The following is a 23,072-nucleotide window of genomic DNA, read 5'->3' on the forward strand; positions in this document are numbered from 1 at the left end:
TATTAGCTCACTGCAACCTCTGTCTCCCTGGTTTAAGTGATTCTCCTGCCTCAGCCTCCTGAGTAGCTGGGATTATAGGCGCCTGCCATCATGCCCAGCTAATTTTTATATTTTTAGTAGAGACAGGGTTTCACCATGTTGTCTAGGCTGGTATCGAACTCCTGACCTTAAGTGATCCACCCGCCTCAGCCTCCCAAAGTGCTGGGATTACTGGCGTGAGCCACCGTGCTGACACTAAAGTGTTCTTGTACACAGGGTATTGTCTTACAGTACAGGGAACCTGGATTGGAGTTGAAGGCAGATTTTTTTCAGAGGTTGGGGTGGAAGGATGAGAATGTGAGTGTTCAACTTGAGAGGAGAAAGGGTAGGTGTTGGGGAAACCATCACTTGTACAGGGATTCATACTTCGCTTTGTAAAGTTATTTTTACCTGTGGTCTGTTTCTGTGTCCACATAATAACTGCAATAATAACAAATATTTGAGAGGTTAGACCTGAGCAAAAGCCTCATTTTATTAAACAGTGGGGCCTGGTGATTGTCCCACAGTCTGTCATCAGGGGTGTCCTGACTAAAAGAAGGGGCAAGATTGTGTCTTGGTCACAGAGGGATCATCACCCTTCCTCTCTGCTTCTACTCCCTCCAGCCATCTCGGCCCTAAATTGCCAACACAGGCAGATTCCATTGGATTTAAGCCTTTCCTTCAGTCCCATCAGCACGAATTGGGCATATGGAATCCAGAGGTCTGTGAGTCACACTTTCTTAGGGCACTCTCTACAAGTCTAGAGAAATGACCAGAAGGGGAAGGAAAGGAAGGGGCCCTGGGGTCCACCCAGAGCTGATGAAGAGGCCCTAAGCCTTACAAAGGTGGAGGCATCTTCAGGTGTGTGTCAAAGTACGAAGTTAACTGTATAAATTAGTGCAAGTCCAGCAAAACCCTGGATTTCCCACGATGATTATTTTGAAACAGTTTAAACATTTTATTTTAGATCTCTTTCTCTGTTTTTTCCCTGAAAGCCCGCTGGCTCCTAGGTTGGCTGTTGCCCTAGGCACAGCTGAACCCGCCTGTGGTTCTGCACTCAGATATGCAGAGAAGGCCGGAGCGTCCCGGAGAGGCTCAGGACGTCAGGGAGCTGAGGGCCTAAGATAAATAAAGTATAAACAACCGCTGTTCGAGACTCAAGTCTCCTGTCCTTTCGCCTCACGCGGGCCGCGCGCTGGCCAGGGGCGGAGCTGGATCCCAGGGAGCCGCTGTCTCCGCTTCGCCGCCCTTCGCGCGCCCCACTTCAGCCTTTCAGGGTAAGGCAGGAACCCTTTTTCCAGACGGCAAAGAAAGGAAAGACTTTGCCGGAGAAAGAGGCAGCGAAGGTGAAGATGGGCTCCTGGGTCTGGGCGTTGAGGAGGGTCACCCGTCCGGCCTCGTAGTCCAGGGTGACGCCCACATAGCGCGGCATCTCGCTTAGCTGCAGGTCGGTGCCCGGGGAAGTGCTGGCCCAGCACTGCTGGTGCGAGATGATCACGGCCCAGAAGCCGTCCTCGGCGCTAAGGCCCATCTCCCCCTTTCTTCTCACCCCCTCCTCGGCCACCCCCACCATGCAGCCGCCGCCGTCGCCGAGCTGCAGGTCAACCTGCCAGCGGTGGCGCCCCGAGGAGAAACCCGGGAAGCCCAGCACCGCCGGGAGGCCGTCGAACCGCAGAGGGCTGTCTGGCAGGTTCTTCTTCTGCCGGGTGTACCTCACTGACTTCCTGTCTGCCGAGAGAATCAGGCTCCGGCTGGCGGTCTGAGGGTCCAGAGTGATGACCCCTAGAGGGAGGAGAGCGCAGACATCAACAGCGGGCAGCAACCACAGATGTTCCTAGAGCAGGCCACGCGCGTGGGAGGCAGAAGGAATACTGGAATTGGGCAGCCTGCCATTGGGCTCTGAACCGCCCTTCTACCTAATCAGCCAGTGGTGCTGTAAGGATTTGCTTCTCAAAGTGCAGAGGGAGGGACCAGCAGCATCCCCATTGCCTGGGAGCTTGTTAGAAATGCAGAATATTGGGCCCCATCCTACCCTACTAAATCAGAATCTGCATTTTAACAGGATCCCTAGGAGACCTTTCTGCATATTAAGTTTGAAAAGCACTGATCTATACCAGAGTGAGTGAGGTGATGCTTATGGAAACAATTTCTAAATTAAGCACCAATTTAAAAATATATGTGATTTTAAAAAAAATTGCACATTTGTTCAAATCAATAAAGAGTCCAGCACAATACTGCTCAAAAAACTAGGACTTGATAAGTATTTTTCAACCAGTAATATCTATACAAGTAGATGACATTAATTGAGCACTTACTATGAGTCAGGTAATACACCAAGCTCTCTGCATGTGTTAATTCATTTAGTCCTCACAGCTACTTATGGGACAGGTACAGTACCTTTTTCTTTTCTTTTTTTTTCATTTTACTGATGAAGAAAATATTGTGGGACAGAGGCTTAATAACTTGCCCAGTGTCTCAGAGAACTCAAGCAATGAAGCTCCAGAATTCATGCATTTTATTGCTCTGTTTGCTGCCATGGATTGAATGGGTGAATGGAAGAATGACTCCCCAAGTCCCAAGCTGTTTACCTGAATCTGTTTCCAGATGATGCGCCAAGTTTTCTGAGGGAAGCAGAAATAGAAAGAGAGATCTGTGACTTATTACTTCTTATAGGCACCCCCAGGGGCAAGGTGTCTTGAGTACAATGTGAAGATGAGGACAGAAGCCTTGGCTTCTGCTGTGGTCTAGTGGAGGAGAAGTGGTCCTCACCCTCCTGGCATCTCAGTCCCACACCTGTCCTTAGGGAGTGGAGGAGATGCTCTGGGAATGGTCCCCTGAATTAATTGAGATCACTAAGGGAAGGCTCTGGGGAGGGAAGAGGTCTTGAGCCGGGTTTCGAGGGCAGAGAAGGATGGAGATGGGTGGAAGGCAGGAGGGCAGCTAACGGGACTGGGGAAAACTGCGGCCCCTTCCCCTTTACCTGAGAACATCCTCATCATCTCTGGGAGGGTGAGTATTTTCCTGTGGAAATCACGGATCTTCTTGACAAGGTCAGGAGAGATGGCCTCAGGACTCACAAAAGTCTTCATCTCACACCTGCAGACAGGTTTGGTAACCAGTTAGGTCCAAATTCCAAAAACAAATGTTTGGGTGAGACCAAGTGAGGCTAAAATCAGACTGAAGAATGATCTTGGCGTCTGTGGTGAATAATCAGATTGAGTATCGTTTCTTTACTTTTGCTGGAAATGTGTAGTTACTAAAGTAGTAGGCATTTCAGTTAAACCTAAGAGGAACTAACGATAATTACTTCTCAAGAATTGGAGGTAGGCCCCTTTAGGAGAATGTTTGGGTCTGTCGGGGCCGAGGGACAGAGATCATTACCCCTTTTGACCTCTAGAGGGCAACAGGGTACCATTTGGAAACAGCCTTAAACTACCCTTGTGTATGCTGCTATTTGTAAAGGAAAAGAGGCTAAAAGGGAAGAAAAAAAGGATAAACGAAAATACGTATTGCAATGAAAAAAACTCCTGATTCTGGTCCCAGCTCAGTCCTCATTAGAGACTTGCTGCGCTACCTCTTCACCCCCTGCGTCTGAGTTTCTTCATCAGGCTGGAAGATCCCCAAGCCCTTCTAGATCTAAACCTCTAATGCTCTTTGAAAAGCATGTTTGGAGACACTTCCTGATTCATGGACCCTGGGTTTATCTTCCCTGCATGTAAATAGGCACAAAGCACGTGACAAGTATTCCCTAGTCACTACACCTCTCCTCATCTCAGTGCAGACTACTAATGCTTATAGCAGAAAGGAAAGGAAAAGGCCATGCATTTACAATGCCTCTGGCTCCTGGTGGCTGTCCTTTTACAGTAGCATTAGAAAATCCTGAAGGAAACCAGAGATGTGTGTAAAAAATGAATGAATGAAAGAACAGGTTGGTATTCCCGGTCTCCATGCTTCTCACAGTCTACAGAAAGTATTCCTCCTTTGAATTACATTTTAAATGGTGTTAGATACTGACTCAAGTACTAATAATTTCATAGATTAAATAAATGTTCCTGTATCAACCTAAAACATGATTATTATTTATAACTTCACTTCTAGGGGAAAATGTGTCCCCAATACCAACCAATTTAAAATGAACCTTTAGAACGCAAATCTTTAGTGAGTTTGGACTGTTTGTGGATGGTTGAATGAGACAATGTGTCTGCCAGAGTGCCTTTGCTTTCCTGGAAGAGGGGAAGTAAGTGGGTGACAGTAAGTGACCCTGCCCCTTCGCCTTCAGTCTTGATGTTGAGTAAAAGGAGGCAGGACTGGGGAGTGGGCCCTACCTGCTCTGGTTGACTCTGACGTCCTACAAAAGAAAGACAAGAACATACCTTTAGTTTCCATAAGTCCTTCCTGTCAGGGATTCTGTACATCCTTTTTTCCTTAAAATATGAGCTCAAAACTGTCCTTCTGCAGAGAGTTGTCCTGTTTAATTACCTACTCATTAGATTGTTCTTTAACACCATGTTTTCTTACTAATTTGGGTCTCTGTAGTCAGTTCATTTGTGCTGGTTTCCCTGTTTCAGCCTTATCGTGGGGGTGGGTTGTGTCTGCAATGATTAGGAGGTGGTGGAGAGCAGGGGCCTGTCTTCATTTATCAGCTGGACCTGATATGAACCAGGATCACATATTCACAACCACAGCAGACACCAGTTATTGAGTTCTTTCTGTGTACCAGTAACCATGCCAAGCATTTTACATGGATTGTTTCTTATAATTCTGCAACAACTTTATGAGGGAGGTGCTATTATTTTCCCCATGCTTAGAGAGGTTAAGAGACTCAGTCAAGTCACACGATTAGAAGAGCCAACATTCAAATCCAAGACTGTCTGACCCTAAAGCCCTTAACATGACCACAGTGTATGACTTGGGCAATTCTCCAGCCCCTCTGGGTCTGCACTCCCTTAACCTCTCTCCACTTCCCTTTCCTGCTTCTCTCCAGCCCACAGCATGGTGCCCACCCCCTTCCCCATGGAGTCCCTCTCGTATCACATGAAGTAATGAGGTGTCTCTCACTTGTAGAAGCTCACTTGCTGGCTGCTGACACTTCTCCTCCAGCTCCCTGACCTGGGCTCCAAGCCGGGTGACTTCCTCAGAGACTTTTGTGATATATTCATCCCTCTCCTTCCAAATCTGCTGTTCCAGCTCCTGCAGCCTGGCCAGCAGGAGACACCGCTGTTGCTCCAGCTCCTGCTGCAGCCTCTCAAAAGCTGCTTCTACCTGATGCTTCTTGTTTTCAATCTGAGTCTGCAAGGGATAAAAAGTAGACATGATTAGGAAGGGGCTCAGAGATAGCTTCCAGGATGATCATCTATATATTTGTTCTTGATTAACAGGGATAGAGAGTAACTAGTTTCAAAACTTATTCTATTTACTAATACACCTAGAAGTAGATAGGTCTCAGGATGAACTTACAAGTGATGAGGACTGTGCTACTGTCTTAGCTAGAGATTCTGATAATAATACTACATTATGCTCTCAGAATTACGTTGAACTTTTCAAAAATATTTCCACAACTACAATACCATCTTAACCCTACTATACCTTCTTAAAGTTAGGGGGGAAGACTGTAGTCATTTCTTAGAGGCAAAAGGAAGTTGTGATATGAGTCAACACAACTTAGTGGGAGAGTGTGTAATTTTGGTTTTAGCCATGGAAATCACCAACTACAGGGCATAGTTTGATGAGAGCTGAGGGGATGGTGGAGAAGTTGTTTTGTCCCCACACTCTCTCCTTGGTCAAGGTACTAGAAATCCCCACACTGCGATTCCTCCATAACTTTATAGCATGAAAAAAGAGGCATGAGGGACCCAGATGTAGCCACACCATCAGCCTACTGTCCTCAAGGTCAGCCTGTGGTCAGGACTAGAATCCAGACACTAATATACACCTTCTGACCCCAAGCTTCCCATCTGAAAGTGGTGTGTTCAGGCAGACAGACTAGGATGGAAAGAACAATGAATTAAGGGTCAAGAAATCCAGGTTCATTATGAAATTGCACTTTGCTATGTGGCCTTGGGAGCATTGCTTTTCTGGACCTCAGTTTTCTGCTCTGTAAAATGTGATATATAAGATGGATCTTGGATTGCAAGGCATCAGAACCACTTCTAGTGCCCATGGTCTGAGATCCCAAATGCCTTTGTGCAGCCACAGGAAGGTGAATGAGAACAGTTTGCCAGGAAACAGATACCAGCCAACAGGTTTCCCCAGAATCTCTTAAGAAAACCTTCAAAGGAAAAGGTAGCCAGTGAAGTGGCCTGTACCAGCAGCACTTGAAGCTTCTGGTCTTCTCGACACTTTACATCCTCAATCTCATCTCTCTCCATGCTCAGAGCTTCCAGTCGACTCCTGAGACGATCCTATGGAGAGAAGAATGGGTGTATAGAGGTGACTGAATTAATAATTCAACTCACAATTATTAGCTATCGCATCTTGGGCACACTGGTAAGTGCTGAGGGATTCAAAGGTGGAAAAGGCCCAGTCCTTATACCTAAAGAGAGATCACTATCTCAGGAAGAAGTCAGTGTCAAGTGGTTAAAATACAGATAGATAAATGCAGTAGTCCAGAGGTACACACAGTAAGATGGGAACACAGAGGACAGCTCTGCCTGTAGGCCTAAGGGAAGGTTTGGAAAGCAGATAACATTTACAGTGCACCTTGAAAGATAAGATAAATTTCCAGTTGAATAGACAGGGAGAGAAAAGGACTTAGTGCCCACAGAATGTGAAGGACCTCTTCAAGGAGAACTACAAACCACTGCTCAAGGAAATCAGAGAGGACACAAACAAACGGAAAAAACGTTCCACGTTCATGGATAGGAAGAATCAATATTGTGAAAATGGCCATATTGCCCAAAGTAATTTATCGATTCAATGCTATCCCCATCAAGCTACCATTGACTTTCTTCACAGAATTAGAAAAGAACACTTTATATTTCATATGGAACCAAAAACAAGCCCACATAGCCAAGACAATCCTAAGCAAAAAGAACAAAGCTGGAGGCATCATGCTACCTGACTTCAAACTATACTACAAGGCTATAATAACCAAAACAGCATGGTACTGGTACCAAAATAGACATATAGACCAATGGAACAGAATAGGGGCCTCAGAAATAACTCCATACATCTACAACCATCTAATCTTTGACAAACCTGACAAAAACAAGCAATGTGGAAAGGATTCCCTGTTTAATAAATTGTGTTGCGAAAACTGGCTAGCCATATGCAGAAAACTGAAACGGGACTCCTTCCTTACACCTGATATAAAAATTACCTCAAGATGGATTAAAGACTTAAATATAAGACCTAAAACCATAAAAACCCTAGAAGAAAACCTAGGCAATACCATTCAGGACATAGGCATGGGCAAAGACTTCATGACTAAAACACCAAAAGCAATGGCAACAAAAGCCAAAATTGACAAATGGGATCTAAACTAAAGAGCTTCTGCACAGCAAAAAAATTATCATCAGAGTGAACAGGCAGCCTACAGAATGGGAGAAAAAAAACTGCAATCTATCCATCTGACAAATGGCTGATATCTAGAATCTACAAAGAACTTAAACAAATTTGCAAGAAAAAAACAAACAACCCCATCAAAAAGTGGGTGAAGGATATGAACAGATACTTCTCAAAAGAAGACATTGATGCGGCCAACAAACACACAAAAAAAGCTCATCATCACTGGTCATTAGAGAAATGTAAATCAAAACCACAATTAAATACCATCTCATATCAATTAGAATGGCGATCATTAAAAAGTCAGGAAACAACAAATTCTGGAGACGAAGTGGAGAAATAAGAATGCTTTTACACTATTGGTGGGAGTGTAAATTAGTTCAACCGTTGTGGAAGACAGTGTAGTGACTCCTCAAGGATCTAAAACCAGAAATACCATTTGACCCAGCAATCCCATTACTGGGTATATACTCAAAGGATTATAAATCATGCTGCTATAAATACACATGCATACGTATGTTTATTGCAGCACTGTTCACAATAGCAAAGACTTGGAACCGACCCAAATGCCCATCAATGATAGACTGGATAAAGAAAACGTGGCACATATACACCATGGAATACTATGCAGCCATAAAAAAGGATGAGTTCATGTCCTTTGCGGGGACATGAATGAAGCTGGNCTCATCATCACTGGTCATTAGAGAAATGTAAATCAAAACCACAATTAAATACCATCTCATATCAATTAGAATGGCGATCATTAAAAGTCAGGAAACAACAAATTCTGGAGACGAAGTGGAGAAATAAGAATGCTTTTACACTATTGGTGGGAGTGTAAATTAGTTCAACCGTTGTGGAAGACAGTGTAGTGACTCCTCAAGGATCTAAAACCAGAAATACCATTTGACCCAGCAATCCCATTACTGGGTATATACTCAAAGGATTATAAATCATGCTGCTATAAATACACATGCATACGTATGTTTATTGCAGCACTGTTCACAATAGCAAAGACTTGGAACCGACCCAAATGCCCATCAATGATAGACTGGATAAAGAAAACGTGGCACATATACACCATGGAATACTATGCAGCCATAAAAAAGGATGAGTTCATGTCCTTTGCGGGGACATGAATGAAGCTGGAAACCATCATTCTCAGCAAACTAACACAAGAATAGAAAACCAAGCACCACATGTTCTCACTTGTAAGTGGGAGTTGAACAATGAGAGCACATGGACACAGGGAGGGGAACATCACACATCAGGGCCTGTCAGGTCATGGGAGGCTAGGGGAAGGATAGCATTAGGAGAACTATCTAATGTAGATGATGGGTTGATGGGTGCAGCAAACCACCATGGCCCGTGTATACCTATGTAACAAACCTGCATGTTCTGCACATGTATCCCAGAACTTAAAGCATAACTTAAAAATTTTGTATAAAAGAAGAGGACCTAGTGCCCTGAATTGTAAACTTAAAAAGAGAGAGGTGGAAGAAGGGGAGAAGAGTATTCTAGGAGGAAGAGACTATGTTCAAAAAGTACTGGAAGCAGGAATGAATAAGACAGTTCAGGAAAATAACAGCAAACGCAGCTCAGTCTGGCTAGACATATGGTGCCTTGAGGAGGGTGGCTGAGCGATGAGGCAGGACGGGGAGGAAGGATCCCAACTACAAAGGGCCTTGAATGTCTNCCTGTCAGGTCATGGGAGGCTAGGGGAAGGATAGCATTAGGAGAACTATCTAATGTAGATGATGGGTTGATGGGTGCAGCAAACCACCATGGCCCGTGTATACCTATGTAACAAACCTGCATGTTCTGCACATGTATCCCAGAACTTAAAGCATAACTTAAAATTTTGTATAAAAGAAGAGGACCTAGTGCCCTGAATTGTAAACTTAAAAGAGAGAGGTGGAAGAAGGGGAGAAGAGTATTCTAGGAGGAAGAGACTATGTTCAAAAGTACTGGAAGCAGGAATGAATAAGACAGTTCAGGAAAATAACAGCAAACGCAGCTCAGTCTGGCTAGACATATGGTGCCTTGAGGAGGGTGGCTGAGCGATGAGGCAGGACGGGGAGGAAGGATCCCAACTACAAAGGGCCTTGAATGTCTTGCTAAAGACACTGGACTTTCTTTGGGCACTAGGGATACATGGGAGGATTTTGAGCAGAGGAGTGACTTTGTGTTTTACGAGGATCTGTCTCCCAGCGGATTGGAAGGTGACTGGAAAGGGTGGGAATGGAGACAGGGAATGCAGTTGAGACTGCAAAGTCTGGGCAAGAGATAGGGAGAACCTGGCTGACAGGATAAGGCAGAATTAAAGATTTGGGAGATGTTTCTAAGGAAACCACTTCCAGACCTGGTGACTGGTTGACAAGAGAGAGATCTGAGAGGCTGATGGGAAAATGCCCCAAGATCAGATGGGAAATTCTCACAATTCTGGATGACTGCTGCCCTCCCTTTCTCAAGAAGGAGAGCAGTGCTAGCAGGTTCCCCAGCTCCTCCCTCCCCTCTGTGCCCTGGCAGTCAGGGCCCTAGAAATCCCATTTCCAGTCTAGATCCTGGGAGAACAAACTCACCCTGCCCATAATCTGCAGAAGATTCCACTTGCACTGCAGCTTTCTTTCCATAGTGAGTGAAGCCAAGGCTACAGTTCTTTGCACTCCATCTCTGAGGTGTCCTCTGAGAGCTGGAGCTGAAGTTCCCCCCAGACCAGGAACTAGTACACATCCGAGTGGAGCCTATCTGCCTTCAGGCTGGGAATGCCTGGAAAGTCCCTATAACCTTAGGGTTCCCTGATGTGGAAGCCAGGTCTTTCATCCAGATCCCCACCTGATTTCCTCCCATCGTAACAGGACATCATCCTGCCCCAAATAGGCCCTAGGTAAAGTCACACTTCTTACCCGGTAGGGCTGAATGGCTTCGTCCAGGAATCCCACGGTGTGCGCCTGATGGGTGGGACCTTCTCTGCAGAACACACAGAGGAACTCGGCGTCGTTCTCACAGAAGAAGTAGATCTTCTCCCCATGCTCCTCGCAGTAAGTCTCTCCCAGCGGGCCCAGGGGCACAGGGGCTATGGGAGTCTCTGCCTGCTCCTCCTCTTGGCAGAGCGGGCAGAGCAGGATCTTGCCCGAGGACTGGGCCCCCATCTGGGAGAGCGTGGGGAGGCAGAGCCGGCAGAAGGTGTGTCCACAGGGAGCGGTCACCGCATCCTCCAGCGGCCCCACACAGAAGGTACAGGCGGGCAGCTCGTGGACCACCTTCAGGGACGGGGTTGAGGGCATCACGGTGCCTTCCCCAGCCCGTCCACTCCGGCCTCCTTCTCAGACCACGCGAATTCCCTTTCGCTGAAATCGAGTCACACTTACACGAATCGCAGAGGTAAAGGGCTGCAAGGCAGAGAGAGAGAGAGAGAGAGGAGAGAGAGACAGGAACGCCAGCACAGGAAGCCACCTGGCTCCGCCTCTTGTGCTCCCTAGAACCCTGGCCACCACCTATCAGCGGAGTGGGTCCAAATTCCAGGGCGTCTTGAATTACCCAGAATTTCCCAGTGGCGGCTAAGTAAACCAGTTCTTTACTCCTGGCTCCTTCTGGTCACTAGGGTGGAGAACAGAACACACCATGAGGTCACAGGGAACTGGGGTTTCCTGGAATCTCTAGACCACAGTGGCTGGGGAGAACTGGGTAGCAGACGCTTCCTGTCAGATTGAGCAGGTGGGTGCCATAAACTTCTAGCTTTGAGGCGTGCCCACAGCATCAAAGTCCAGTCTGGAGTGAGAGGTGTGGACTTCGGGAGACTCTGTGGGAAGTGTGTGGGCGGGACGCTGTTTCCACACTGCGGGTCGGGTGTAAGGATTGCTCATCGGGACCCCTCTTCTCCCCTTTCCTCCCTCACCACATCTGCCCATGGTGGCCCCTCCTACGGTCCCAAATCCCCCGCCACCTGGCACAACAGTCCCCGCAGGGATTCGGGTAACACTGGACGATCTTATTTATTTATTTATTTATTTATTTTTTACTGTAGCAGGGAGAAGGCAAGAAACCGTAATGCAAATGATTTATGTTGATACACGTTAGAAAATGATTAGTCAAAAAGATAAACAGTTTCAGCCACATTTATCTAGGGTTTAGTATTTTTATATCACTACATTCAATTTTAATAACCCTCTAGGCAAACATTATTACCTTCATTTTACAGAGAAAGAGATGTAAACTGACTTTCCAAATGTAAAGTGACTTTCCAGAGGTCACAGGGCTAGAAAGTATCATGTCAGGGAGGAACCCAGTCTCCTGGAGTAAAGCCCTATGCTCCTCCCACACCCCACGCCAGGACCAAGATCAGCTGCCACAGTCCATCCACGCACTCACATCTGTGGATAAAACCAGGCCTTCCCACATTCTCCCACTGGGTGATCAGCCTAGACCCTTGTGGTTGCTCCCTTTTTACTCTAATCACTTTATCTCCTCCCTTTCCCACCCGATCTCTGCGCTTCCTGCCACGAGTGCAGCCCAGGAGCCAATTTGTCCAATACAGGAGCCACCAGTCACACGTGTCTACTGAGCACTGAAATGTGGCCGGTCTGAATGGCGGCGTGCTGTATATATAAAATACACACCGGATTTTTTTTTTTCTTTTTCTTTTTCTTTTTTTTGAGATGGAGTCTTGCTCTGTTGTCTAGGCTGGAGTGCATTGGTGTGATCTCGGCTTACTGTAAACTCTGCCTCCTGGGTTCACACCATTCTCCTGCCTCAGCTTCCCGAGTAGCTGGGACTACAGATGCCCACCACCACGCCCGGCTAATTTTTTCTGGTATTTTTAGTAGAGACAGGGTTTCACCATGTTAGCCAGGATGGTCTCGATCTCCTGACCTTTTGATCCACCCACCTCGGCCTCCCAAAGTGCTGGGATTACAGGTATGAGTCACCGCGCCTGACCTACACACTGGATTTCAAAGGCTTTGCACAAATTAAAAAAATGTAAAATATCTTATTAATAACTTTTTATAAGGATCACATATTGAAATGATAATATTTTGGAAATATAGGACCAAATAAAAAACATCATTAAAATTACTTTCACCTGTTTAGACTATTTTTGTATGGCTACTAGGAAATTTTAAATTGCATATGTGGCTCACATTGCATTTATGTTGAATGGCATTGCTTGGAAGACATAGATCTGACAGCAAATTATTTACGGTCACTCACCTTCTTACTTGTGTGGCTTGGGCAAGCTGAATAACCTGGCTGGGCCTCAGCTTTCTCATTTATAAAATGGAGATCCTAATAGCACTGATGTTGCAGAGCAGACACAAAAATAAGATCATACTTTTAAATTGCTTATATCAATGTAAGATGTGCCGTCATTGTAAATAAATTCTGGCCATTGCTGGTTTTCTTTCTCCTCCCCAACATAGGGAATATTCCAGCCTCTTTTGAGGCTTGCAGCAGGCCAGTTGAGGCATCACCATTTGAGTTGCTGGTGCAGTGTACTCCCTGGCACAAGGACCTTATCTGAGCCTCACACTCTCCTGCTTGCTGATGGGCAAGCCCTGGGCTGGCTGATATCTCCAATCTCTTTGGAGACAGCTGGCCATATTGCAGGAAGGCTGGAGTGGCGTCTCCACTCTGTGACCCAGTCTCCCACCTGCCCCCAAAAGAATATTTCTTTTGACAGTGGACAGCTGACATATCACCACTTTCCTTCTGCTGTGAGTGTATCTGGATGGACAGAAAGGAATGGCCAGCCCCTGGTTATGGTCATCTAAGATCACCTCTGAAATGCTGTGAGCCCCTCTTCCTTCCTCTCCTCTGCTATTTCCCATCTCTGCTGTTGGCAGAATAGAATCCTGGTTGCCAGATATGCAAGTGTGTGATGATATGGGTGCTGGTGCATATTTAATATGTACCTGTGTCCAGCCATGTGCACATGTGGGTGTGTGAGTGTGTGGCCCAGCCCTTCCCCCATGGCCAAGCAGGGAGGGTGGCCTTGAGGAAGCCATAGCAGCATGGCCTCTGCTGCCTCTGTGACCAGCCTGGCAGATGAAGTCAACTGCCCCATCTGCCAGGGTACCCTGAGGGAGCCGGTCACTATTGACTGCGGCCACAACTTCTGCCGGGGCTGCCTTACTCGCTACTGTGAGATCCCAGGCCCAGACCTAGAGGAGTCCCCTACTTGCCCACTCTGCAAAGAACCCTTCCGTCCTGGGAGCTTCCGGCCCAACTGGCAGCTGGCTAATGTGGTGGAGAACATTGAGCGCCTCCAGCTGGTGTCCACACTGGGTTTGGGAGAGGAGGATGCCTGCCAGGAGCACGGAGAGAAGATCTACTTCTTCTGTGAGGATGATGAGATGCAGTTGTGCGTGGTGTGCCGGGCGGCTGGAGAGCACGCTGCCCACACCATGCGCTTCCTGGAGGATGCGGCGGCTCCCTATAGGGTAGGAAAGGGGAACTGGGGGATCCCAGGGTGGACTGGATAGGACTAAGAGAAACAGCAGAGTTGTGGATTATTTAGGCCACCCGGAGGCCAAATTCTTTCTCCTTACTTACATGATCACCCAGGCAATAGACCCAGGCATGGAAAATTATGTTTATGTTTTATGTTTTTTTGAGTGTGTTCTGTGTTCACTTGTGGCCAGCAGATAATGGGAGTTCAACAAATACTTGTTGAATGAATGAGTGACCAAAACATGAGTGTGTATGTCTGTGCCATGGATCAGGTGTGTCTGAAGTTTGTATCTGAGGGAATGGTTGTACAAACAGTGTGTATATGTGTTAACATTTGCATGTTTAGAAGTGTGTCTGGTGTGTTTGTGTGGGAGTCTGAGTATGTATGTATTTGAGTGTGTGGGTGTAACTCAGAGCTCCTGTTTGTGAAAAATTCATGTTTACATATATTCAGGTTGGGTAAATATATGTGGCATGACATTTTATCTGTCATTAAATGAGTGTGTGCTAGTTTTAGTTGTTTATGCATTGTGTTTATGAATTGTGTTTTAGTACAAGTCTGTGTGTGGATGTCTTAATTAGTTAATTAGCAACTGATAGTGAGAATTCTAATTTATCTTTGAATACACGTATTTATAATGTGTGTGTACCTGTTCCTAACTCTATTCTGGAGCAAATAATTTTGAAAACAATTTATCAATCATTTTTACATTACCCAAGTTTCTTCTCCCCTTTGGAGTCATACACAGATAATTGATTCCAGTAACAAGGGAGGGTTATTATTTACACATGTTCCTTTGGGATGTGTCGGAAACTGGAATGATTTCGGTGCAGGGCATATCAAACTCAGGACAGACCCCAGATACCACTTACCCGAAGCAAAACATGATAGAATGTTTAACCTGAAGAAAGACTCAAGTGGGAAAACCAAGTCACAGCCTCTAGTGGCACAGGATAAAGGGGAAAGTCCTGACCCAAAGTCTTGGAGACAAATCAAGAGGAACAAGACCTAAAGGGACTAAGCTGTCAGGGCGGTGAAGGCTCGGGGATTGTCAGCTAAGGAAGAGACTCCTCTCCTGGGGCCATTTCATTCCTGGAGGCAGAGGGTCAGATGACAATACAACCCTGAACAAATCGATATCCATCTTGAGTATTTTATGTTCCTTCTCCTCAGGAACAAATACATAAGTGTCTTAAATGTCTAAGAAAAGAGAGAGAGGAGATTCAAGAAATCCAGTCAAGAGAAAATAAAAGGATGCAAGTCCTCCTGGTAAGTCATCACCCCCTCCCCAGGTTCCTCCCCTTCCTCAGGGTCCAATGTCTTCCTGAAACTGAGGCAACATAGATTATAGGGCTTTGAAGTTATTATGAGTTTAAATCCTGACTCTGACACTAACTCTATGACCTCGAGCAACTCTCCAACTTCAGTTTACTTATCTGTAAAATGGAGAGTAAAAATCATCATGATCTCATTGAATTACTGTAAGTATTAAATGAGACTGTGACAAGTAGCTCAGGGCTGTGCACATAATGTGCTTTTCATACAAGACAGGAGGTAGGGTGTCCCCACCACCTCCTCCTATACCTCCTCTAAGCCCTACCCCTTTTAGAAGCTGCAGCAGATGGTGCTGAGACAGCACTGTGAGTCTTGCCCCTTGAAGTGGGATGACAGGTGAAAAGGAAACCATGACGCAGTTCCAGATCTACCTGGGGACAGGGTAGGAGGAAGAGGAGCAGAGGGAGAAGAAGGAAGCAAACTTTCTCTTGGGCTCTCCTCCTGCCCCCTCAGACTCAGGTGTCCACCAAGAGACAACAGGTGATTTCTGAGTTCGCACACCTGAGGAAGTTTCTAGAGGAACAGCAGAGCATCCTCTTAGCACAATTGGAGAGCCTGGATGGAGACATCTTGAAGCAACAGGATGAATTTGATTTTCTGGTTGCTGGAGAGATCTGCCGGTTTAGTGCTCTTATTGAAGAACTGGAGGAGAAGAATGAGAGGCCAGCAAGGGAGCTCCTGACGGTGAGGCTTGAACCTGAACCCTGCCCCACCTGTGCTGTCCTGTGACTCTTGTATCTTTGCCTTGCCTAAGTCATGTCTCCCTGACTCACACATCTCTGTATCCCAGATGGGAGGTGGGTCAGAGGACCAGAAGGTCTCAATTCTGGTTCATGCTTTTCCAAGAGTTCCCTGGTTACTTTTTGCTCTCTGGTCTCCACCTCTCCATCCCACCATCTGCCAAAAAGGGAGGATACTTCCCTTAAATATTTCACAGGGCTTTTGTGAGGATCCAACAGTGAGATGGAAGTGAAAGTAACACTTTGAAAAGTATTAAGCACATTGCAAACCATTCTCTATAGCCTACATGTCACCATCCACCAGTCAGGAAGTTTGTGCTGGTCTATTTCACTTCCTCACACTGGAGGAGAGTTACTGGGGTCCCCACAAGGTATAGGAAAGGCAGCATGACTTAGAAGGATGCCCTCAGACTGAGAAACAGGAGACCTTGGTATGAGACGTACTTTGCCTCTAATGAGCAGGGGAAGGTCACCTCATCATCTTTATCTAAAAAATAAAGGCTTTGGGCTCCGATCCCCAGAGGTGGGTGAGTCCCAATGCTCTGTGACTCTACACATCTGGTATCCTTTTCCTGTCCAGGGCTAGAAATATATTTTGTATTTTCCAGTCATAAGAAAAGTAGGAGGAACCTGGGCAACATAACAAAATTCTGTCTCTACAAAAAAAAAAAAAAAAAAAAAAAAAAAATTAGCCAGGCATGGTGGCACACCCTTGTAGTCCCAGCTACTCAGGATGCTGAGGTGGGAGGATCCCTTGAGCCCAGGAGGTTGAGGCTGCAGTGAGCCGTGATCACGCCACTGTATTCCAGCCTGGGCACCGGAGTGAGACCCTTTCTCAAACAAACAAACAAACAAACAAAAAATAAATAAATAAAATAAAAATTTAAAAAAGAAAGAAAGAAAAGAAAATGGAAAAGAGAAGCTGGAAACTGAATCCTTGGTATCTCTTTCTCCTAGGATATCAGAAGCACTCTAATAAGGTAAGCAATATAGTTTCTCTCTTTTCTTTTTCTATATAAATATACATACATGTACCGCATGCCTAGTTATTGCCACACAAGTATGTAACATTCTCACTTAAGAATGTAAATTTATGTATAAACCTCTATATACCCAAATGCCTTCTCAGGTGTACCCAAAGATGCCCAAAAATGGGCAGTGGGATTCATCCATAGGAAGTATGTCTGCCTGCAGGAACTAGCGCCTTCATGCCATTTTAGAAGATGACCGGCTGAGTCTGGAGACATTATTAAGGATGATAATTCCCAGACCCAACCATTTCTGTGCCCCTAGATGTGAAACCAGAAAGTGCCGGAAACCAGTGGCTGTGTCCCCAGAGCTGGGCCAGAGGATTCGGGACTTTCCCCAGCAGGCCCTCCCGCTGCAGAGGGAGATGAAGATGTTTCTGGGTAAGAGAACCCCAGGCCTCCACAGAGCACAGGTGGCCATGAAGCCCGGGTTTAGGAGTGGACTCCACGCTCCACTGCTGAAAGGTGTGACTTTGGCAAGGTTTATTCGTTCCTGTGCCTTGATTTTCTTATTTGCAGATTTTTATAAAACCTGCCTATTAGGATACTGTAACGATGAAGAAAGAGAATAAAGGTGAATATTTCTGGTGAAAAAGTTAAACTGATTTTAAAATAATTCAACAAATCTGATCGGTGGTCATTAAGCAATATGAAAGATAACGATTAACAGTATATCATTCTTAATAAATTAAAAAATCCCACAGCAACATTTGTAATACGTGATAAGTTTTTGATGATGAGCATTGTTAATTAATAGCCAGCCACAGTATTTATCTTGACCCTGTGGTAGCTGGCCCGTCCCTCCCTCCTTCTCACTTTCCTTCTGTTAGTCTGGCTCTCAGAGTTGGACGGTCCTGCGGGGACTGTGCTCCATTTCCTTTTCCGGAACAGGGAGTGGTGGTAAGGGGCGGGAGAGGGTTTGGAATGAGAGTCAAGAATGGGATATGGCTCTCTGCCAACCACCTCCTCACTAACTGTGACAGAATGAATGATGACACCAATTTTTAAATGACTCATCCACAGTGATGTCACCCTAGAAGGACTTTTCCCATAAGTCCATTTCCTGCAAATATTTCCAGTGGCCTGGCAGTGAAGGAAATTTTACTCTAATCAAAGGCTGACCTTTGACTCTCCCCAAAATTATTTCCAAGTGGAATAATAAATAAATGAACCCATTTCTCTATTCATTAAGCCGATATTTCTTGAGCATTTACTATGTCCTGGGCTCTGTGGGTACAGAGGTGAGCAAGGCAGACATGGTCCCTGTTTGCTCAGGACTGGGGCAGTGGGGCTCCCAGCAGCAGCAGCATTGCCCAGGAACTTGTCACAAATACAGATGTTCAGCTTCACCCCCGAGCACCTGAATCTGAAACAGGTGTGTTTTAGCAAAAGCGCTCCAGATGATTCTGATGCTTGGAGCCCTGGCCTGGAGGGTTCCAGCTTCCATTCTTGTTGTCCCTTCCCTCTTCTGGGCCTCAGTTTCCTCATCATTAAGTGTCTGATGGTTTTGTAAGACTAATAAAATCTCATCCTGGTTTATTTTCTTTACAGAAAAACTACACTTTGAGTTGGACTATGAGCCAGGTAAGCAGCCTATGTCAGGATAGGAGAGAATGAGAAGTCCTTGAAAAGGAGAGACAATTTTGCAGGATTCTATCTGAGCACTACAATAGTCATAATATACACCCATGCATACATACGCATATCATATATATTAAATATACACATATGTGCTTGTATAGAATACATGTGTGTATATATGTGTGGGTGTGTGTCACATTCTTTGTAAGGCTCTCAGGAGAAGCCTTACATCCTGATCTGCACATGTTGAATAGATAGAAAGATTAACACAGAATGGGATAAGGTCCATCTGGGAATGCTTTCTGGATAAAGGGGACTTTGATCTGGGTTTATAATCACATCTTTAGAACTGTGAAGAACCCCTGCTTCCTCTCAGATGTCATTTCACAGATGACAGAAGGAGGGTGGCCTGTGGGTGGGAAAGAAATGAACAGAAGGGACCCCTTCAAGGCTGTCGTTTCTTAATCAACCAGCCTAAGAACCTGGGAGTCACGGAGTTGTTGGAGGGGGTTCTCTAACCCATGGATGGGCCTAAATTTATGGAAGCTTCTCAATTTATGAATACTAAAAGTAACAAAATGCAAAGCTCTGCAGCAGCTTTTGGTGTTAGAAAGTGATCCTCAGACTCTGACAATTTCAGAATTACTGAGGCAGAGTGAATAACCCAGGCGTGAGCCAGAGAGCCTGCCAGGAGGGAAGACTATAAATGAGTCACCAGTGCCCTGGGAGGAAAGCAGGGAGGAATCATACAGTTTGGACTGAAGGGGGAAATGTCTCTGCACTCCGGGATAGAGACGGGAGGAGGGGAGAATGTGGTGTATTGGCCCCAGGAGATCCGAGCTGGCACACACAGCTTTGGAAGCTAACCAATTTGCGATGAACAGAAGAACTTTCCCAAGGACCACATGGAACTAAACGAGAGCTTTCACATCTCTGAGGCAGGCTTTTCAGGCTTTACATGTGCACGAATCACCTGGGCATCTTGTTAGGATGCAGATTCTGAGAGTGTATTTCAAACAAGTTCCCAGGTGATGCCACACTGTTGGTCCATGTAGGCACTAGACCTGTTTTTGGTAATAATAACACTAACAGGTAGGGCCCAGGGGGAGTTTCTAGGCCTTCCTTGGAGGTGATAGCATGTCTGCTGACATCTGTCCCTTTTGGTTATCCCCACAGCTCACATTTCTCTAGACCCTCAGACTTCCCACCCCAAGCTCCTCTTGTCTGAGGACCGCCAGCGGGCTCAGTTCTCCTACAAATGGCAGAACTCGCCAGACAATCCCCAGCGTTTTGACCGGGCCACCTGTGTTCTGGCCCACACTGGCATCACAGGGGGGAGACACACATGGGTGGTGAGTATAGACCTGGCACACGGGGGCAGTTGCACCGTGGGCGTGGTGAGCGAGGATGTACAGCGGAAGGGAGAGCTTCGACTGCGGCCAGAGGAGGGCGTGTGGGCTGTGAGGCTGGCCTGGGGCTTCGTCTCGGCTTTGGGCTCCTTCCCCACACGGCTGACCCTGAAGGAGCAGCCCCGGCAGGTGCGGGTGTCTCTTGACTATGAGGTGGGCTGGGTGACCTTCACCAATGCTGCCACCCGAGAGCCCATCTACACCTTCACTGCCTCCTTCACTAGGAAGGTCATTCCCTTCTTTGGGCTCTGGGGCCGAGGGTCCAGTTTCTCCCTGAGCTCCTGAGAAGGAGCAGTTACCTACCCTCCTCTAAGTACAGGACTCAAATCAACCCAAGAACCATGTGGACTTGATCCCTGGCTGAGTCACCTGGACGACTTGGAATAGAAATGACTGCTTTAGAAGATGGGATGGGGCCGGTTGGTAAGGGATAGAGGAGAGGACACTCAATCTACTGATCAAGCCCTTTCTTCAATGCCCAGTGGATGGCCAGGGTACCTGGGTACTCAGGCTGCTGCCAGCTCTCCTCACCACCATCATTGCTAGGCACAAAAGTAGCTGCATAGACAGAGCACTGGATTTGAAGTCAGAAGACCTGGGTTCTTGAAGAAGCCTTGTAACCAGTTGTATGACTTAAACAAGACATCTCACCTCTTTTCATCTTGTTTTCTTCCAATAATGTTAGAGTTGATGTAATCACATTCTCTAGAACCATTTATTTTGTGTTAACTATGAACCAAGCAATGTGGTAGCCACTGGTGACTTGAAAATATATATATTTTAAAAACCTGTTATGTATCTGAAAGAGCTCTTGGGAAGACAGAGAAACATAAAGAGGAAATTACAGCACAGTGTGGTGGGTGCTATGGGAGGTCCAACCACAGCATTATGGGAGCTCAGGGGAAGGGGCGTAGCCCAACCTGGAGGGAGAGGGTGAGTGGGGGATGGCTTTCTGAAAAGGGTGGTCTAAAGGATGTCTATGGTCAATAGGGAAAGAGGGGAAGAAGTATCTTAAGAAGAGGAAACAGCAGAGAACTGGCTGGATGAGCTGTGACCCATGGAGCACTGGGTCATCTCCATTGTCCTCATGGGCAGATGTGTGCCATCCCCAGCTGGCACCACTCACTGCCTCCTTCCTCCTGGTGGTGCTGCTTCTGGCTGAGATGAAGGTGCAGGCAGACATAAGGCATAGCCATAAATCATAACCCAAGAACCACACTCAGCCCCTGGGGAAATTGTCTTCCTGATCAGTTGATTACCATCTGAGGTCAAGAAATGAGATAGTGGAAGCAAATGGGTCACAAATAGCTCAGCTGTGGGCTCAGAAATTGCTAGGTAAAAGAATTCCAGAAGAAGGCCAGGGCATAAGTTGGATGACCTATGACCTTTAGCCTAAAGACTTGAGACTACCCTAGTTACGACTACAGTAGTGACATCTGAGAAATGGGATGGAAGAGTGACCATGTTTTATTTTCTACTTCTTTTCAATATTGTATTTCATTTTGCATAATCATGCCCTTCACTGACAGACTCTTCAACATCATCTCTGTTTACTCTGCTCAGATGTAAACTACAATGCTCTGTCATCTCCCTACTGGGTGTCCTGGGAGGAGGGGAGCCATCCAGGCTGCAGTCTCTAAGGCAGAAGGCACAGCGTGCTTAGGCCCAAGCTTAGAATTCAATTGAGAAGTTCTATTGTTCATCCTTAGCTCAGCAGGTAGAAAAGAGGGGGAGATCAGAAGCCAGGGATTAGAGATTGAATTGCTTTCCCTGGAAGTGTGCAGTATCTCATTAAAATGTTGTATATTCAAAAAAATGTAGACACACACAAGTGCCTATATAATGATAAAACATATCCAAAACACCCAAACCTGTGATTCCACTCAAAAGTAGATCCTATTTTTCTGTTTATTTGTATTGGCTTTAGCCATGTCTTTTGAAAGGACTATTATCCTCTAAAATGTATGTGTATGAAGATCCTGGCTTGCTGTTGGGGAGCTTTACACACCTTGTGTCACTTTATCTTGCTAACTAGCCAAGATCACGCAACCAGTTCATCCGTGTCTGACCCAGGAGCTCTTAACTGCTGTGCTGCGCTGCCTCATTCAGAGAGAGATGCCTGCATGGGTCCTGGTGATTATTTTAATGCTGGCTACACCCCCACAAGTGACTTGGATTCAGAAATACAATTTATATTTCTTCTTTTTAAATTATTTGATTTTTCTTTTAATAGTCATATGTCAGTGAAAACAATTTATATGTCTTACACTGAGAAATAAAACTGCTCATAAGTGAAAACACTCATGTTGGTCTGTCAGTACCTGCTTCTCCCTTAGGGTAATTTTACTTGAAGTTTACTTGCTTTCAGAGTACAGAGTCAGCACAAGGGAAGTGGATAGATCCTAAAACCTGGTAACTTCAAGATAAGGCAGCTTAATGAACCTCCTTGCTCTGCTGGCCGGAAGTGGGACTCTGGGTTCCCTCCCCAGGAAGTGCTCAAGTCTAGAGGCCCCAGAGTCCCAGCTGCCCTTTCCGATTCTGAAAGACTGTTGCACACTTGTAACATCCACAGTTTACATCTCATTTTTCACAGCTTACATGGTAGCAACCTTTTCTACTGCAAAGAAGTGAGACCCACTCAAGTTAGTTCAAATAATAGGTAAGTTTATTATAAGAGCAGAAATAAGGAAAATGGGATTTTCCAACATGAGCCAGTCCTCGTGAGAAGCTATGTCAGGGGTGAGTGAGTTGGTGGGGTCACCACTTGTTGTGTAGGAAGAACTAGAGATTCCAAAAATGTTGATAACAATAACACACATAGAACTCATTTTGGCCAAACACCATAATAAATATTTGTATATATCAACTCATTTAATCCTCACAACAACCCTGGAAGGTAGATGCTGTTATTAATATGCCCATCTTGTACATAACAGAACTGAGACATGTGGAGGCTGAGCAGCTGGTCTCAAATCAGCCGATAGTGAGTAGCAGAGCCAGCATTTGA

The 23,072-nt window shown here is 45.9% G+C and overlaps 2 protein-coding genes across 3 annotated transcripts; one reads left to right on the forward strand and one right to left on the reverse strand.

Moving 5' to 3' along the window:
* Positions 1 to 939: 939 nt before the first annotated feature.
* TRIM15 (tripartite motif containing 15) lies at positions 940 to 11,287 on the reverse strand. Its single transcript, XM_017862824.1, has 7 exons — positions 10,428 to 11,287; positions 6,324 to 6,419; positions 5,077 to 5,307; positions 4,344 to 4,366; positions 2,999 to 3,114; positions 2,607 to 2,639; positions 940 to 1,800 (listed from the first exon to the last, which is right to left on the reverse strand). Exons 1-7 carry the CDS (start codon positions 10,806 to 10,808, stop codon positions 1,283 to 1,285), a joined length of 1,398 nt encoding a protein of 465 aa, XP_017718313.1. The 5' UTR covers positions 10,809 to 11,287; the 3' UTR covers positions 940 to 1,282.
* Positions 11,288 to 13,299: 2,012 nt separating this feature from the next.
* On the forward strand, positions 13,300 to 22,363 carry TRIM10 (tripartite motif containing 10). 2 transcript variants are annotated; one of them, XM_017862822.1, is made up of 8 exons: positions 13,300 to 13,961; positions 15,146 to 15,241; positions 15,761 to 15,991; positions 17,005 to 17,027; positions 17,341 to 17,456; positions 18,627 to 18,659; positions 19,833 to 20,008; positions 20,548 to 20,854. In XM_017862822.1, the coding sequence occupies exons 1-8, from the start codon at positions 13,533 to 13,535 to the stop codon at positions 20,629 to 20,631; spliced, it is 1,188 nt and encodes a 395-aa protein (XP_017718311.1). In that variant the 5' UTR covers positions 13,300 to 13,532; the 3' UTR covers positions 20,632 to 20,854. The 2 variants fall into 2 exon arrangements, with proteins under 2 accessions (XP_017718311.1, XP_017718310.1); XM_017862821.1 differs by having other exon boundaries at positions 19,833 to 22,363.
* Positions 22,364 to 23,072: the final 709 nt, after the last annotated feature.

The sequence above is a fragment of the Rhinopithecus bieti genome, unplaced genomic scaffold (assembly GCF_001698545.2).
Source record: "Rhinopithecus bieti isolate Rb0 unplaced genomic scaffold, ASM169854v2 scaffold_64503, whole genome shotgun sequence".
Taxonomy (NCBI): Eukaryota; Metazoa; Chordata; class Mammalia; order Primates; family Cercopithecidae; genus Rhinopithecus; species Rhinopithecus bieti.